The 18,200-nt window shown below is 41.9% G+C and overlaps 1 protein-coding gene across 1 annotated transcript; it reads right to left on the bottom strand.

Annotated features, from left to right (window-relative positions):
• Window positions 1–782: 782 nt before the first annotated feature.
• Window positions 783–10,949, bottom strand: LRRC31 (leucine rich repeat containing 31). The gene is given in 11 exon segments (XM_071751511.1): window positions 783–1,308; window positions 2,483–2,650; window positions 3,820–3,987; window positions 5,064–5,231; window positions 5,998–6,165; window positions 7,026–7,193; window positions 8,902–9,069; window positions 9,467–9,616; window positions 10,609–10,824; window positions 10,827–10,862; window positions 10,922–10,949. Coding segments are annotated over 11 exon segments (1,758 nt in total). The 3' UTR covers window positions 783–988.
• Between the last annotated feature and the right edge of the window lie 7,251 nt (window positions 10,950–18,200).

The raw sequence follows: 18,200 nt of genomic DNA, 5'->3' as shown, positions 1-18,200 counted from the left end.
ATAACAAGGTGTTGTGAAGCTTATTGGATTAATCCTGGATGCAGGAAGCATGAAGACACTGCAGGGAGTCCCATTGGCTTGTATTTGTTCTACAGCAGACTCTTAGATCTGTAAGTTTGGGTTTTTCTGTATGTCACAAAAGTCTGTAAAGAAAACCCTGTCTGGTAAAGGCAGAAACAGCTCAGGATAAGGAGCATCCCTGAAATATCCTGAAGTCTTTGTATAGCTTTATCCAGAATACTTATGAATTTCTCTGTATCCAAAATCCTTGCTAAGGTAGCAGCACATATCTCTGATTTAACCTGCCAGAGAACTTCCTTTACCCCCTGAGACCTGCAACGACACCACCTGTTTCTTATCTTGATTTTATACTGCTTCTGCATACAGGACTCATCTACACTGAGATGGCACCAAGGGCCAGAGCTGAGGTACTCTCCTGACTGGACTAGTATCTCATCCCAAGCTGTTGGGCTGCCTTCCAAATCTCAGAATTTTGTGGATTTAATGCATTCACAAAGAAGCAAAGGTTTTGGCGAGGAAGAAACTAAAATATGAATAACAGAGGTTTCAAATTTTTTCACATGTCAGGCATTTTTCTTCTATACATGAGGCCACATTCACACTGCCCACCCACCTGCACCAGCACACACCCCAGCCACCTCCTTCATTGGCAAACCTGCAGTGTGTCCATTTGAAATCATCCTTGCCCTTTGACAGCAGTCATGGCTGTATTCACAACACAAAGATTAAGTGTACACAGTAATGTATGCAAGGCCCAGAGATTCTGGAAGAATTAAATGGAATTAAATTATACAGAATGATCTATGCATGAAGAAGGTTAAATAACAGTTTTGTATAATTGTGGAACTATTTCAAGAGCTCTCATGAGAGGAGATGACTAAAAACTGGGCAGTCTCCTAAATCAGAGATGTAATCCTTGGTTCACGTGCTTCTTGTGAAAGGCCTTCCCAGAAACCTTCAGCTTCCATCAGCAGTCAAAACGAATGTTTCTTTTGTTGTCTTGATTAAAGCATTCCAGTCGTTTCTGCTGTGATTCTGAAAGGCCCCATCTCTGCATTCCCAGCTCTGCCAAGGCAGGCAGCTTTGTCAGGGCTGCTAACAAGTCACTGAACCACGTCCCACAGTCCCGGCAGGACGATGGGCGAAGGCTGACATCCAGCTCAGAGAGTTCTTTGAATAGTGCTAAGCCCTGACAGAAAACAGCCCACCCTTCATCAGAGATGGTGTTGTTATAACTCAAATCCAGCTTCTGTAATCTGGCTAGATGGCCATCCTGCATCAGTAAAGCTGCAAGAAATGACAGACACAAGGGCTACTCATTCATCTTGGCAACTGCTTTAAATGCTTTTTAAATAATACCATATTATTTAAGGCCTTTCAGCAGTCAAGCAGCAAGATTCAGCTCCTCAGCAGCAGAAAAGCACTTGCTGTTTCTCAGAAAGATCCTTTTATTACAGCTGAAGGAATGCACAACATCTAAAACACAGGCAATTCAAAAGGAACAGAAGCATCACGTTTTATGGGAAGCTGAAAATCTCTGAGTCAGCTGGAGAGAGGTTATATCAAGTGCCAATTAAAATAGGCAGAGAGACTCTACAGGGAGATTTAGAAAGAGGAAAGCAAAACTAGATGAGGTTGCATGATTACAGCAGCCACCTCACTGTGGGGAGGTAATGGGCCTTATATACCCTAAAGGGAACTGTAGTCCTTAATGTATGATTGGCAAAGGAGACACCCATCAAGGGTGATGTTTGTGGAGTCAAAAATATTCAGGCTTCATCTCATCAGCTTTCAGATTACAGAACCTCAACAGCTGCCACACAGCTATTGCCAATCTCAGACACTCAAAACCCATGAGTCAGGCTCACAGGGAGGATTATAATACAAACAGGGTTTTTTAAAGTATCCTAGAATTTATTCCATCATTGGATTCCCATTTTCCAGTATTTCTCAACAGCTTCTAAGAAGTGGGCTTAAATATTTCTGGTTTAATTCTCCCATAATAGTTTGACTCCAGAAACACACCTAGTAGACTGAGAGATGGTAGCTGCTGGATTACTGGATGTCAACACGTACATTTCACATAAATTCCTGAACACAAAACCAGCAATAAAGAAAAAAAAAAAAATACAAACCTCAAAATACAACTCCTCAGAGGCAGCTTTAAATATTTGATACAAAACACAAGCATAAAAGCTGAATTTTCTAGGTGCTGCATTTTCCTATGAATAGAGAAAACTGCTAAAAGATTCTGTACATTTTTATCCTTTTCAGATTTTGCACCGTATAGGTACAGGACACAGAGTCCTCAGCAAAAGGGTTTTACCCTTTCTGGAAAAAATACTGCTGTATTTTGCATCTTTCCATTTGATTTATGCAAAAACATTCTCAGCCCATGGAACAAGTCCCTTCTGAATTGTGGTCTAAATGCCCTGGCAAGTAAATACCATGTTATACGTACTTAGAAGTGCCAAATCTTCAGCCACCAAGTTACAGCTGCTCAGTCTTAACACTTGAATCTTCGTTGCAAGCTTTAGTGCTCCCAAAAGCAGCTTTAGGTTCCCACCAACGCACTTATTCCAAGAAAGGTCTAATATCTCCAGTTCAGGAAGGTGAAGGGCAGCCTCAGCTGAAAAGATTAAGACCAGCAACTTCTGCTTACTAAGAGAAAACAACATGGCCTCAATAGACACCTCCCTGGCAATTCACCTGTAAATAGGCTCCTAACAGGCTGCTGAGCTGTGATTAGAATTACTTATTTTATCCTAATAAAAGCCAGACACAAAAAATATCCCCTGTGATCTTTAAAGAATGTAAAAAGACCTTGCTTACAAAACCTTTAACAACACTCTGGAGAGGTTTCTTGTCTTTCTGTTTATGTTATTGGCCTGACCTTGTAACACTGAAGCCAATTCACTATACCAGCTTGTTTTGAAACCATTTTATTTCAATTTAAATACAGCAATTTTTTTCTGTCAGCTCACCATGCCAAGTGAAATGCTCTACATCTTTTGACAACACTGATTTCCATGATGTCACTCTTACATAATTGTAATTAAATAAATATAGTACTCTTCCTGCAGGGACCTCAGACCAAGTTTAGTTTGCTACAGCTTCTGCTGAAGCCAGTCCCTTTTTACAACAGGTTTCCCTGTCACTAGAAAGTGTACAAAATCTGTCCTAAGTGCACAATGCACAGTAACCAACAGATCTCTCTGCACTCAGATTTCATGTGCCATATGGAACATCCATCAAAGGGACAGTGTAGCTGCTAATCCACTGAGATTTGCAGTAAGTAGACAAAAGAGGCTGAGTTTACCTATCCTGTGGTAAACTGGACTTCTCATGGCTGTGCAATATCTCTTCCATTACTGCAGTTATTGCCCCTGTCCCTCCACTGCCTCACACTTCACTCTGTCTCAGAAAGTTTCTACTGGAATTCTCACCTGCAGTGAGGTGAAAAACCTTCAGCCAAAACTTCAACCCACTGAACTGCAAATGCAGGGTTACAACCAAACTATAATTACAGAATAATAGGAAATCATGTTTTGCTTTCTTTTCCAAAATTAGGCAGTGTACAAAAGCTCAGTATCAGACAAAGGACTAAAAGGACTCCATCCACTCAGGCATAATGAGGATGACAATGATCTTCCCTTGCAACCAGGTCCCAGGGAGCACTGGTTCCATTACAGCCTTCTCCACCAGGGACCTTTGGTGTTCAGCCAAAGAAGAATGAAGTGCTTTGTCCCAGGATACCCAGAGAATAGACACACTTTAAAAAAAAAAAAGCATTCCTACCTAGGGATGAAAGTGACTCTTCTCCTAAACCACAGTTGCTGATGGCCACAGATTTCAGCTTTGGTAAAAACCTGAGCCTGCCCAGAAGAGGATCAGATGAGGCTCCTATATTTTTATTCGAAGACAAATTCAGCTCTTGAAGACTGGAGAGTAAAGGTATCACCTGGGCTGAGAAAACATAAAATATTTATTAGACAGTCACAAATCCAGAACAAATATGTAGCTGTATATTTGCCTGACATAATTTCTTTTCTTTATAAATCAAGCTGAAAGCTAAGGACAAGTTTTGACACTCAGATTTATGGTGAGTAATGCTTTATTTCATAAACAGCCTGGTCATTTGCAGTAGGAATGCTTAAGAAATTAGGTATTACATATTGCATGGAAAGCTGTCAGAACAGGACTTCCTGTTGAAAGTTTCTAGGTGAAGAAGGGAATTTAACATTAAATGAGATGGAGCTTATTTTCAAATGTCTTCACTGCTAACTGGGACTCCTTTATATGAATGTGATTCTTTTCTATTGGTCGAGAAATTAAAAATAAATTATGATTGCTATTACTGACAGTTAATACTTCCCACTGCTTCAGCAACAGCTTTTCAAATTATCTTCTTTATTTGGAAAATAAGATGTGGCCAATATAGGATTTTTTTGTAAACACCCACATGAAAAAGTTCTGATAATGCACACAGAAAAATAAGCTGTCCCACTACTGAATAGGAAATGTATTTATGAGTTGGATCAATTCAATCTGGAGTCTGTAGTGTTCAGCTTCTTTGCAAAGCACACAGCAGCAGCAATGCCAGACCTCCTAACATCACTCTCTACTTGATTTAAATTTCAGCAGGGGAGTTTTAGGCTCTTACACAGATAATGCCCACACACATCTTGGATCCATGCCAATTTATACCAGTGTGGGAACTGTCTCTGGGTATTTCCAAAATTATTGATTATCAAAAAAAGTACTGCCTGGTTGCAGTTCCTACATTCCCATTATGGGATGGAATCATAGCAGATTCAGCTCCTTCGTTCCACAAGGGAACAGACACTATAAGATTTCTTTTAATACAGCAAGAAAACCATTCCATATCAGCCAAGCTGTCCTCCTCACTTCACTTCCAGAACTGCCTGATGAAAGTGTACTGAGACCTGCTAGACCAGGGCAGGCAGAATGTCCTACACCTCTGGGATATTTTCAGAAGCCAAAACCTACATTCTTAATGGATTTCCTCAACCTGTCCTTACACAAAACAGTCGTGTCCTCTTCTGTTACCCAGCACTGGTGGAGATCAAGGACTTGAAGATTTTTCAAGCTGGCCAAATGAGTTGTTGAGTCTTTAAAGCCACCACCAAGCTCTCTGTTACACGATATGTCTAACTTCCTTAGCTCAGAGAGGTGCTGCAAAGCAGTGTCTGAAATGGCAAAAGGAGCAGGCTGGTCACTTGTTGCTACAACAGCACAGGTCATGGCTTTAGCATTTATTTACTTCAGCACCAAACTCTGCACAAGGTACAGCAGGCAATGCTCTTAGGCTAAGCTTCAGTGTATAATCACAGCAGACATTCAGTAATACCCCAAAGCTTCCCCATCCATGCAACTCCATTCTTCTCAAAAAGAGCAGGTGAAGGTGAGGCCAGCTCATCCCCTAGATCCATTCAATCCTTAGCCTTTTGCTGCAATTACTACTGGGTGGACTAACTAACACCAGTTGTTGGTCTTATGGATAAGACCTCCACTAGGTAGAGACTCAGATAATAAACCCATTTCATACAACTTCACTGGACACTCATGAAGTGATAATGGTGAGTTTGGATTCCCCTCTGAGAACAGGATTAGCTCGTTAGAAGTTAGCTAGCCTGTCTGTGCCCTTGTCTGTGTTCTGTCTGGGGAGAGAGGAAGCATGTCCAGAAAGCTATTAATCTGCCCCAAGATGTGTTTCAGATAAATGAGTGGATGGTGACTCTCCCCACTGACTTTCACATGCTTGAGCTCAGGGAAGATAAATGTTCCTCCTGCTGACAGCCTCTGTAGTCTTTTATCAATCCTCAAACAGCAAATAACCATTGCCCATTAACACTGCCAGACCATCAGCAAAATCCCACCTCACTGCCTCTCTTAAATGGCTTTCAGATGTACAATTTATTCCAAATGAAAGTCTTTCTGAACATAAAGTCTAACCTAAGCCCTGGAGGCTGTCTTGCTTTAATCCACACATGTGCAAGTTTAACTCCTTCAAGCCTGGCACACTCTTCAGCTCCTGAGCAATAATCTTCATGCTGCAGCCGATGTGTTTGTTGATAGAGAGGTCCAATACTTCAAGGTTTGGGATCACATTTAGAATTTCAGCTGGGGAAAAAAAGAAAATACAACCAGAATTGGTAAATGTTTGGAATATACACTGATGAACCATAGAAAAGTATAGAACCTTGACAAACAGGAGGATGTAGGCTGGGTTTCCCTGCATGGGTGGCTTACACTTGGTAAATTCCTGTTCTAAAAAAAAAAAATACATCAAAACAAAGATAGGATTGGAATCAAGAAAAGCAGGGAAATATCTGTATGAAAGTAGAGGTGAAAAAATACAAAGACAGTAAGAAAAATCAGGAATACAAAGAGAAAGAAAAATTTCTAATGAAAATATGCAGGACTGTAAGTTGCTTACCAGACCATCTCCAGTCATAGAGATGAGAGCACAGAGTCTTCTCTTTAGGGAAAAAATATCTTTTAAAACACAGAGTCCGATCAAAAGACCACACAGGACTAGGTTATGGTGAGAGGAAAGAGGGGAGGGATACAGGATACCTACTGGTTGCCAACTCAGCCTAAACTCCTGTCCCTTGGGCCTTCTTTCCCACCCCATGGCTAATTACATACCCAGCTGCTTAATTTTAAGCCATAAATATTGGAAATTCTGGCACACATTCCTTGCTCTGGGGTCTCAAAGGATTCAGCAGCTCTGGACCATTGACACAGCAAGACTGTGGTTTAGATGCAGATATTCTACCCCACATGATTAGAGAGAACAGTTTTCTCCTTTGACAAATTGTGCATTAAATCTCAATTCTGTGTGGTAAATACTTCCATAATGCAGAGCCCAAACCAAATTAACTTTCCACTAATACTGAGCTCACTACACTCATAACCTAAGTAAAACAGGTTACATTTTTGTGAAGCCAGTCTCAGTCCAGCAATATGGATACACTTACCAAGGGATTCTCCATCCTTTGCTGTCAGGTTACAGTCTGTAATTTTCAGAAATTTTAACTTGCATCCCTTCTGGAGTTTTTTTGTCAGGAGTGATAGTTTTCCACCTATGTTACTGTTCCATGATAAATCCAGTTCTTCAAGCTGAGGAATAATTTCAAATGCCTCTCCTGTAACCGAAATCTAAGATGATTCATTCCAGGTATCAATTTCAGTTCAAGACAAAAATACAGGTTTGGAAAATATTAAAGAGGAAGGTTAGCCACTTAATTCTCAAAGTATTATATTTTGAGCAGCCTGCCAGGAGAATTGGTGTATGCCATAAATTTTGTTGCTACTGGAGCAATGTTTTATAAATTCTCACCTTGTCTGAGGAGCAATATAGATCACAAGTCATTGCCACACATACACACAGGCTGCTTGGCCATCATTGTAGACCTGCACCAAGACCCAGAAAGTTTGGTCTATAGGGAAATCAATAGAAGTGACTGAATTTACTGTCCTGTATAGCTCTGCTCCACTTTATCTGGCAAACTCCCAACATCCTCTGTACTGTGTCACCAGGTTATTTTGGATGAGATGAAAGAAGCCCTCTCACTGCTATTTCCGAAACTTAAAAAGTTTCATTTCTGACAGGAATTTCTGACTCACCCCATGAGGAATGCAGATGAGCATTGTTGTAACCCAAACCCAACCTTCCCAGCATTTCAAGGCAGACAGTACTGATTTTTATTGCATTCAGAAAAATTAGCTTGACACACCTGGCAATGTGAACTGCATCAGGGCTTCTGTGTGTAACACTAACACCCCACTGCAAAATCCAACTTCCTTTGTAGAGGAGGGAGGCAGATGTATATTTGCATAAACTCTTTCCCAAGAAAGATCAATTAATCAGACCATATGCAAATCCAATTTCAAAGTGTCATAAACAAATTTTTCACTTAAGAGTCTCACCATCAACCCAGTAAGGGAGAATTGCACTTTAATAATAAAACCCTTTCATGTCAGTGTGTTTTCATAATTAATTCTTCACAAGATTTGTAACAGAAAAATAATTATTTCTGTTGTTGTGAATACCCAGTTTTGAGAGAAAAGGATTTGTCTAAATTTTTATTTTTTGTTTCTTTTGAATTTTATTTTGTGTTTCTTTTGAATTATTGCCTTCAATGTTGAGCAATGCACTGCAGCAGAGACAGTTTTGCCTCTGCAGCACAGCCTGTTTCTGTTTGACATAGGGGCTTTTCCACCCAGAAGATAAATAAAGGTCTATAACTCCAGGAATGGTTTCCTACAACCTCTCAGAGCCACAGCTCTGAGCAGTCACAGAGGAGATGTTGCTATTATGGTTATATTTGAGGTACTGATTTTTAAAAAGAATGCACTGAGTCCACAGGTGGCCACATTTCCACAGATAGATACAGAGAGAGGCAAACAGGCAGTGTTGGCCTAAATACACATCCTGTTTTCAAAATCACAGTCAAAAATCAATGCAAACTGACTGTTGCTATTCCACATGCCAAGGGCATTAAACTGTTACTGAAAATTCAACTCCTGTGTTCAGTTTCTTCTATTTCTGAAGAAACCTCATCAGAAGCAAGCCAATTATTTTCACCAACTTTTGTAGAGATGCATTTCTCCTCCCCAGCAGATAGCATGACCTGCTTCTGAGCTGCCACCATCTAACTCATTTAATTTCTGAACCTTTCCTAGAAAAAACCTGCACATGTGTAAGATCACTCATAAGCCCAAGTGCTTTCTACTGCTTCACAGCAGGAGTTCACATGGACAAGTGTGGAAGCAGCAGAGAGAGGATGTAGGAAGAAATGTGTTGGATTGGACCCAAGCTGCCTGGAAACAAATGTAAATGAAACCCTGTACCTAAGGAGGTGACATCCTCAGCTGACAGCCTGCAGTTGTTAAGTCGAAGGACTTTTAACAGGTTTGCACCATGAAAATTAACAGTGAGAGCTTTCAAAGTGCCACCAACACAACCATTCCAGGACAAGCTGATCTCTTCCAGCTCTGGGAGAAATGGCAGCAAAGAAGCTGTAAAAAAAAAAAAATAAAAAACCATATTCTGTTTGGACAGTATTTGCAGACCCTGGATGCCAGTACAGCTTAATACAGAGATGCTTTCTACAACCAGTACAGAACTATAAAGCCATGACAATGGCTTTTGTAGCTCAGTTTCCTTATCTGTAGTTTGAGTGCAAGGATATTCATCTGCTTGGGCCACCTGATGTTTATATTTATGTCTATATCACATGATTTAGATAATTTGCTAGTTAACATTTCGCAGGGGGCTGGAACCACCAAATGAAATGGTAAAAAAAGCCAGGCCTGTATAAAAGGGGAAGGGGAAAGAGGAGGGTGAACAAATGTATAGGAAAAATAAGACTTAAAGAAATGTATGAAGTGACTGGTTGAATAAAATGTGTATTACCCAGCTCTGTTACATCTGCTGCACTTAATGCACAATTATTCAGATCCAGATTCTTGCTGTTGGGTTTCTTTCCCAGTCTCTGCATGAACTGGTTAAATCTCTGCTCACCAGATGGTGACTGCACTTCAGGAATGGGATGTGAAGGTCCATCTGAATAACAAAGAAACAGGGCTCTGGTTACCCCTGCTGTTAACACAACTGCAAAACCTGTCCTGTTGGGTGAAGACTTTAGGAAATTAACTAAATGTGTAAACTGGGCTCTGCTTTATCAGTGTGGACCTGTGTGACAGGATCACTACAGATCAGATCACTACAAAGTTTCTGATATGGAAGGAATCTCAAGTTGCACATCTCACCACTACCTTATGCCCGTGACTGGATGTTTGGACGTTTTGTCAAGGACATGAAGCAGCCCTGGCTCACTTTCTTTGTCCATGCAGTTTGACAACAAGGAAAATTGCATTGACATTCATTGCTAACACCTTAAACAAATCAGAAATTTCTCCTATAGCTGAAAAAAAGCAGTCAAAATTTACTCAAAATATCAATTTCACTCTCAGTGTCTGCCTTCAAACCCACCCAAAGCTCTCAGGACAAATGATGAGGTTCTAAACCTCACCTTCCAGCTCCTTTTTAGAAGTAGCTTCCATTTTCTTTGCTGTGGACCTAAAAAATACTCTTGTGTGCACAAAATAACACATATGATGGATTTCTATTCCCTTCCCCTCCCCAGTGTCAAGTGGCAGGCAGCATCCCTCTTGCTCTTTTCAGATTGCTTTAGCAGCAGGGTGGGCAGAGCCTGACAACAAGCCAAGCTACTGCTCCAAGCTTGGCTTTGAAACCAACAAAGCTCTGCCACTAATGAGCTGGCTCCAGCACTGACCTCTCACACTGGAGATCATGGGAGAGCTCACCTAAAACTTTTATTCCTCCTCAGCAACATGGATCTCACTCCTTGCTTGGCACTTATCAAATTAGAGGGCACATCCTTGATAATGTTCCTATCAGAAGCAAATCCTGGCTGAAGGATAAACCACAGGCAGCAAAATACAGACTTCTGGCTAGAAAGAAAAGCAACTGATTTTCTCTGAAATTAAAATATATACACATGCACATGTACCTGATTATTGTACCAGCATTACCTTCTACAGAAAGATCTTGCTTCTCACTCTGATCATCAGCTCCTGAGCCCTTTACTTCTGTTTCCTCAGTTTCCCTTCTGTCTTTGCCTTCAGATTTCCCAAAGTCAAGGCTCCTGAAGAATCTTTTCATGTCTGAGGGCTGCTGTCTTCTTCCAAGAGAGGACCTCTTCCCTTGGAACTGTCTCATAACAAAGTCAAACGGGGTACTCTTTGGGTGTCATCTTCATGCTCATCCTGGCAGCTCTCACTGTCATCTTCAGGGGATCAGCAGACATAAAATGAATTCATTTTAGTAATGTTTACTCTTGCTTACCTTCTTTCACAACAGCAGATCCCTCCATGCTAGTATCAGAAAAGCTCTGCTTAGTAGAACAGACTCTGAACTCATTTCTCCTCCTTCAAAAAGATTTGGTCATGTTCAGAATTAGCACAGCAGATGGTCCCAGTTCTCAGTGGTGCAGGTATCACCCCCTGAGCCCATCCTGCCTGGCCAGTGAGTCCTGGACCTGCTGCTTCCCCTATCATTTAAACCCCAAGCTCAGTTCATAGTCTTGTGGCCACATTAAAGCAAGGCTGAGGTGTCCCTGTTCTGTTTGAAGTCCTAGTCTCAAAAGCTCTACTTCCCAAAAGCTGTACAAAAATTATGCAAAACCATGTATGAAGATAAACACACCCATTTACTGAGCTCCACAGCAATGCTACTCACCCTGGCTGTGCTTTCATGCTGTAGACTGCTATTATTTAAAACAGACAAAGAAATATACCTGTCTTTTCCACTGGTAGCCTTGAGGATCATACTCACTTTTTGAAGCACTTTCAGGGCTTGCACACCAAATATCACTTCTTTCCCTCATAGGACTTTCCACATAGCTTTCTTCCAAGAGTTTCTGTCTTCATCATCTTGACCAGAGCAGCTCTGCACAAGTGGTTAGTGGGCTCTTTCCTGATGCCTCTGTTCCTCTGCACTGTCCCCCAGTGTCAGCCAGCCCTGGCTTCTCTTGTGGGGATGGAGTTGGGAAGTCCATTCAAATGCTCTGCTCATGTCCCAGCTTCGGTCACTCACAAGGCAGAAATCAGGAAGTTGCAGCAGAGACTGGGGCGCTGCAGGCAAAGCACTGCACCTCCCGAAACAGCTGTGGTTTCAGAAGAGGCTGAGTCACCTTCTAGATCAGGTTACACAACGACCTGAAGAAAAGCTCTTTGTTTTCCCACCCCTTTTGTCCATACTGCTCAGAAATACTGCTGGAGGCTGAGCAAAGCCGTGGAGTCAGGAGGACATAGAATGGCTCAGGTAGAAAAAGGAATATAGGACAAATGCACTCGTGCTCAGTTCAGGGCAACAGGAGACATGAGAAGAGAGGTCCCACTCCATCATCCAGCACATCTGCTTGTAGACAACAGAGTGATACAACATTATAATGCAATTATTATGATGTAATTATCATTTCATACATCAAGCTGCACTGTATCTTGCTTTGTCTGTTTGTCTGCCCTAGGATCTGATTTCCATGACAGTGAATGTTACAGTTTCTAGCTTAAAATTACAGCCATTTATGCTGAATCTTGAACTTTGATGATTCTTTTTAATCTCTGAGGTCTAATTTTGTAGGTTAAACCAACCAAACTCTTCTTGTCTCCCTTCGCATGGCAAACTCTCCATTTCACCTATCATTTCCTGCTCACCTTTGTCTGCCCCTGTTGCAATAAAATTTATACTTCCTGAGATCCAACAGACCTTCTGCTGATGTGTTTACACTGCAGACACCTGCAGACTGGAGTGCTCTCGGTGGGGAATGCTAAAGCAGGTCAACAAATGTAATGACTGCTCTGAAAGCAGCTGAGCAGACAGCAGCCAAGAGGATGGGCTTGGCTCAGTGTGTCAACATCCAAACAATTCAGACAGGGTGGGATGAGGCACGAGGTGCTGCTGGGAGCTAACAGGGTAAGGCCAAGAGAGTCAAAACCCAGAGTGAACATCAGGGAATCCCTCCTGCCCATGAGAAATACCACGCTGGGAAAGGTTTACAGTAGGAAAAATGCACGGAAATGCAGCAATGAAGTGTCCTTCCCTGCAGGAATGGAAAGCACATTTTTATTAACAAACAGAAAGGATTTCCAAGTTGGTTTTAGGGTTTTCTGACACCAGGAGTAGCTGTTCTGCCCCAATTTCTGAAACTTGCATCTCACTATAGATGTAGATCCACTACTTCACGGGGTCAGGCATCACAGTTCTGCAGACTATGGAAAATCCCAAGCATTTCTGTTGGAAAGGAACTCATTGGGTTTGATACCTTTTTTTCAGCTTTACTTGTGCATAACAACTGAGTGCCAGCGATGAAACAGAGACAAGGAAACCGTGTTTGTGAGCATGTGCCAGGCTCTGCTGGCCCCAGAAACTCATTGCCCACTGCAGTTCCATGAGAATGTAGAATGGGAGTATCTGATAATCTCTGCTCCCTGGAACTGGGGAAGTCCTTAAGAGTGTTAAGCACTGATTACAGTGGTCAGGCTGAGCTAACTTGAATTGTGGGACATCAGTGTGCTAGGTGATGCACTGCCCACTCAGAAATTCTTTCCCCACTTCAGGCTGTTCAGTGATAGTGGAAACACCTCCTGGCAGCATCAGAGCACCCCTGTAATCCAGCAAGAACAGAAATGCAGTTTTGCAGTGACCAAGTTTCTTCTTCCTAGAAAGCAAACCTTGACCTTTTTTACAGCAGTTAGGAAGGAAGAGAGGACCACAGGGTTACCCCAGAATAAAGCAGGGTAACTAGAGCAGGGTGGCTGCACTGGGCTGAAAACAGGAGCATTATTTTGCAATATAAGATGATGGCCAGGCCCAGCCATGCCCCTGTTGGCTGCCAGACTGTGCCTTGCTGTGTCATTTGTTGTCTCCTCCCTGGAATATTTCTGAACATGTGTCCTGCTCCTGTCTCACAGACCTGAGAGTCTGCTCCTTGCAGTATATCCTGGACAGCATGGGGCAGGCTTAGCTTTTGGAGTTTAAAAATAATAAATGCCTTCCCCTTTCTATCCAGTTAAATGGTTTGGGACCATCTGTCAAGTGCTCAGTGTCACACTTGTTTATATCTGTTCTCCCCCCTGTGTAGACCTGGGGTAAGGTTAGCAACAGAACCAATTTTGGAACAAAATAGTTCAAGTTGCATCCCACGCAGCATCCACTGGTGAGAGATTAATGTGGATTTTTGTACTTTGCCTCATTGTGACTCCTTAATCCGGCATATATTCCAAAGAAATAATGCCATTAGAGGATTAGTGCCACAAGTTCATTTGAAAAAAAGGATTTGCAAACACTGAAATCCTATATTCTATGTACTTAATCACTGAGTATCATTTTGGGGATTTCCTCTCCCTTTAGTAGTGTCTCTTTCAATGAATACCAAGCAAAGCAGCAATTCTGTTTTGGATGCCCCTTGCTATCCATCAAAGGAAAAACAAAACCCCAAGCATCTCTTTAGAGTAATACAGAACCCAAACACACTGGACTAAACCCATCCTTGCTGTCATACAGTGGTTGCAGCTATACCACAGGGGCACTTGGCCCAATCTTTATGTAGAATTTAATGATTCTGGATATTTATCTAGCAGGAATTTTTAATATTCTGAGTCCTGGAGCATGAAGAAACACACTGACCCTTCTTTGATCCTACCTAAGGTAGTTCCCTTCCCCAGCTTTGCTCACACCCACTGAAGCCACTGTTCTCAGTGTGGGAGAAGAAGACAGAATCACAGCCAAGGCATTCTTCCTTCCTTTTCTTACCACACATCTCTGCTGCTGTTTCCCCCTTCTGCACGATTGCCACTGCCTGCAGCAGCCTCCCTGGGCTTCTCTTGCTCAAATTATTGTTGGCTGCATAGGTGAAGTGGGCAGTTGCACAGGGCAAGAAATTGCTGGAGGTGGAAAACTGCTTATTATCCCATTGCTGAGTTTGCCAGTGCCCACTGCCTTGCTTCTTGGGCTGTGCTGACTCAGAACACACGTGCCAGGAGCTGCTGCCAAATGAAAGGAGGGAAAGAGCAGCCTGTTCCAGCACCAGATTCACTGCCCTCATCTTTCCCAGCCATGTACATCAAACCATGCCCTCCACAGCTCCCTCCATCCTCCTGCTCTGTCCCTTTCCTTCATCCTTTGGCTTGGACCCATTTCTGACCCCTTATCACTGAAGCAACAAAATTCAGTCTTGCCTACACAGCTGAGAAGCCTTCAGCTGGCACTGAGGGCGTGTTGCCAGCACCCCAGGATCTGTGTCACCCACTATCTTGATGTTGACTCTCCTGACACCCAGGGAATTCACAGAGCAGCAGGGATTAGCTTTGGGGCCAGACAAAAACCTTCAGAAGAGACTGCACACACAATGGGCTGGAAGGACCATTCCCTGAGGATGGATGAGTAGATACAGAGGGAAGTGCTCTGCAGAACCTAGGTCAGGAAATGTCACCTGGGCTTCCAGGTCCAGCTCAGCAGTGTGCTGCCATCTGGATAAAGACTTTTTCTTATATTATACTCTCAGAAATATTCTGCAACACTGATAATTCCCTGGAGCAAACTCAGACTTTCCTGCACTGAGACCAGTGTGTATGCCTGAGGGTTCAATTTGGTCCAAACTATCTGAGTATTCTCATCATTTCCCACAAAATAAATGTTTGACCTTCTGCTTTTAATAGCCCATCAGCCTGCAGTGGCTCCCAAGGCCAGTGCTGAAAATGCCTTTCACTGGGCTATGAAAACTAAATCAACCCCCTCATTCCATATTTATGCACAACCATAGACTGATCACAGGAGAGGTTTGAAGAGGAACTGAGAAGATACAAAATCAGCCAAAACCTTGGGTTCAGAAACACACTTGCCTCTGAGTAGGCTTAAACAGACCCCTGAACTCACTGAGAATTTTCAGGGGTGGAGCAGCTGAGGAAGATTTTGGTATTTCAGAGTACTTTGACCCTTTTAAACATAAAAAAGTTATGAAACTCTGGCATGCAAGGGTGGGCTCAGCCTGACCTGAAGGGGCTGCACAATTGTCAGGAAAATCTTGCAAGTGCAGGTGCTAAAGAAACTGGTCATAAGCAGAGGTGTTTGACAGCCCCTGTTGCCGTGAATTGTAAGAACTTCAGCCTTGTATATACCAGCATCAGACCCTAAACATGAACTGTAGAACTGTAAAGCATTAATTTTTTCAAAGCCAGAATTTACCTCACCAACTATAAAATCATAGCAATGGGATTTTTCAAAATGGGATTTTTTCAAAAGTAGATTTTTCCAACTATCTCATAGTGGATATGCGTTTTGATTTCCATAAAATTCATAACTAAAAGACCACAGCAAACATATATTTATATTCACAATGCAGATATTTTTAACACTCTGACAACTGAGCTACTCTTTTTTTAATTGGGACTACACAAGTACAAATGATGTTTCATTCACAATTACAACATACTAGTCTGATGGAGAAGATTTTCAGGATGGAAAATTCTTTTTGGTTGAACTTATGCCAGGATTTAATCCCTTTTCAGTTAATCATTTACATGAATGGGTAATCTGCAGAGTTCATGTAAGGCCTGCAAACTATATTAATTACTAGAAACCTAATTGGAAATCAACAGAGTCACAGGATCAGTGCTGCTTCCATACAGTACCATCTGGTACAATGGGTCTGGATAGTTCAGCCAAGCTCCCTCTTGCATTCTGTGGATCTCACCCTGGTCCCTACCTGTGCTGCCTGTTGGTTAAACCATTTGGGGAAAACATGGAAAGAATGAGGTTTGGCTAAAGAATTTTCTATGTCTGAACACATTTTGGGTGATCTGTGTAAAGGAGCCATTTGCCAAGTTCTGTGTCAGTTCAGCTCATTTTGTTGCATTTTGTCTCCATTGAGGTGAATCTTGCTTCAGTGAACTTCATAAGGAGAAGAAATAAGGATTATCTCTCTTTGACAGATTCCTAACTTATGACAGGCAGTGTTTAGAAACAGTGGATTAAAACCTACTTAGTCTCTAGTTTAGCAGGTTCTCTGCTTACAAAAGTCCACCCCAGCATTGCATTTCAATAAATAACATAAATCTTCTACTGGTAATAAAACCATCTAATATAATTTTTTGCCTTCCAAGACCACAAATCCTAGCAGCTGGGCCATGTCTGTCACTAATTCTGTCAAAACAACAAACTTCTGACTTGAATCAGTGCTGACAAAATGTCTGGTGGCAACAGTAAGACTAAATCTGATGAAACTGATTCCACACCACAAACCCTGACCCTTCAGGAATTGTGAAAAATGTGTCTATTTCTCTTGAAATTGAGAAAGAAAGCCTCTTTGTTCTTAATTTTGCTTCACAATAGTACAGAGACTGCCAAAAGCTGTTGGTTTTTTGGTAGCATTCTCCACTTCTTGAGAGCCATGGTAAAGTGATGCTCTCTTGGGGCATCCTGTGCTGGATGGGTAAATTCCAGTTTGGAGATTTTTGCACAGCTTGGGTAAACCCAGTCTGGGTCAGAGTGTTCAGAAGGTGGTGTGGCTCCAGCTCCATCTTTTGCATCAATGTAAATCTGGTGTCAGGAGCTGTCAGGCTGCTGTTGCCCCCTTTGCACAAAGGAATTTGAGTGTCAGAGTGTTTCCTCACTCTCAGATTCCTCTCTGCAAAGGGGATAAAGTGGGACTACACTGTCCTAAACCATCTTAGCTAACAGTGATGCTAGTAGACACACTAAAGCCCAGATCCATTTGATATGCTCTACATGACTTTGTTCTGTTCATGACTCATTTCCTATGTCACTCTCTCTCCCTCCTTTGAGGCTTTCCCATTTTTCCTGTTGGTGAGGATGATCAGCAGAAACAGGATTGCTGAGAGACACCCAGACCACTGCCTGATTCAGAAACACAGCCCTGCCAGATGCCTGTGAAATCCACTCAAGAACAACTAGATCTTGTCCAGAGGGGGACCACTGAAGAATTTTGATGAATTAATGTTGTCACACCTCACCAAAGCACACAGCAGTGCTGCTTCTGTGCCAGAAACCAAAGGCTAAATGCCAGGGGTCTGGTGAAGTACACCTCTCTCACTACAAACTTCCCTCAATAGGTAAACCAGGAAAAAAAATAAATATATATCCTTATCAGACTGATGGTTTAATTTCTACCTCAGGAAGTAATTATTCCTAGTATCAAATGTTTTGTGGTTTTCCTAAAAAATTATTCACATGGACTAAAATATCTGATGAGAAATGGATGCTTAAGAGTCTTGACTTAGCTTTTCATTTATTTGGGCAACCCCATATCTTACACAACATTTGCTTCAGCCTTACCCAAACAATCTTGAAAACTTCCAGCAGAGTAATTTTTTCCAGGGTTGTATCTACTCATTACATTTCAAGTCACAGTTACAGACTGAGTGGATTGAACACAAGCTGAAAATTATCAATCAGCCTAGAATGCTTTTTTGATTCTTTGTCTGCCTGCACTTCCAGAGATTTGGACAACCATGTGAAAACTATTCTCAGCTTATATTAGCTGGTCTCTAATTTATTTTTTTTAAAGAAGTTCAAAAAATTTTTTTTAAAACCTAATACTGGATTT

The sequence above is a fragment of the Heliangelus exortis genome, chromosome 9 (assembly GCF_036169615.1).
Source record: "Heliangelus exortis chromosome 9, bHelExo1.hap1, whole genome shotgun sequence".
Lineage (NCBI taxonomy): Eukaryota > Metazoa > Chordata > Aves > Apodiformes > Trochilidae > Heliangelus > Heliangelus exortis.
The sequence above is the reverse complement of the archived record's forward strand: the minus strand, read 5'-3'. Positions and strand labels throughout refer to the sequence as shown.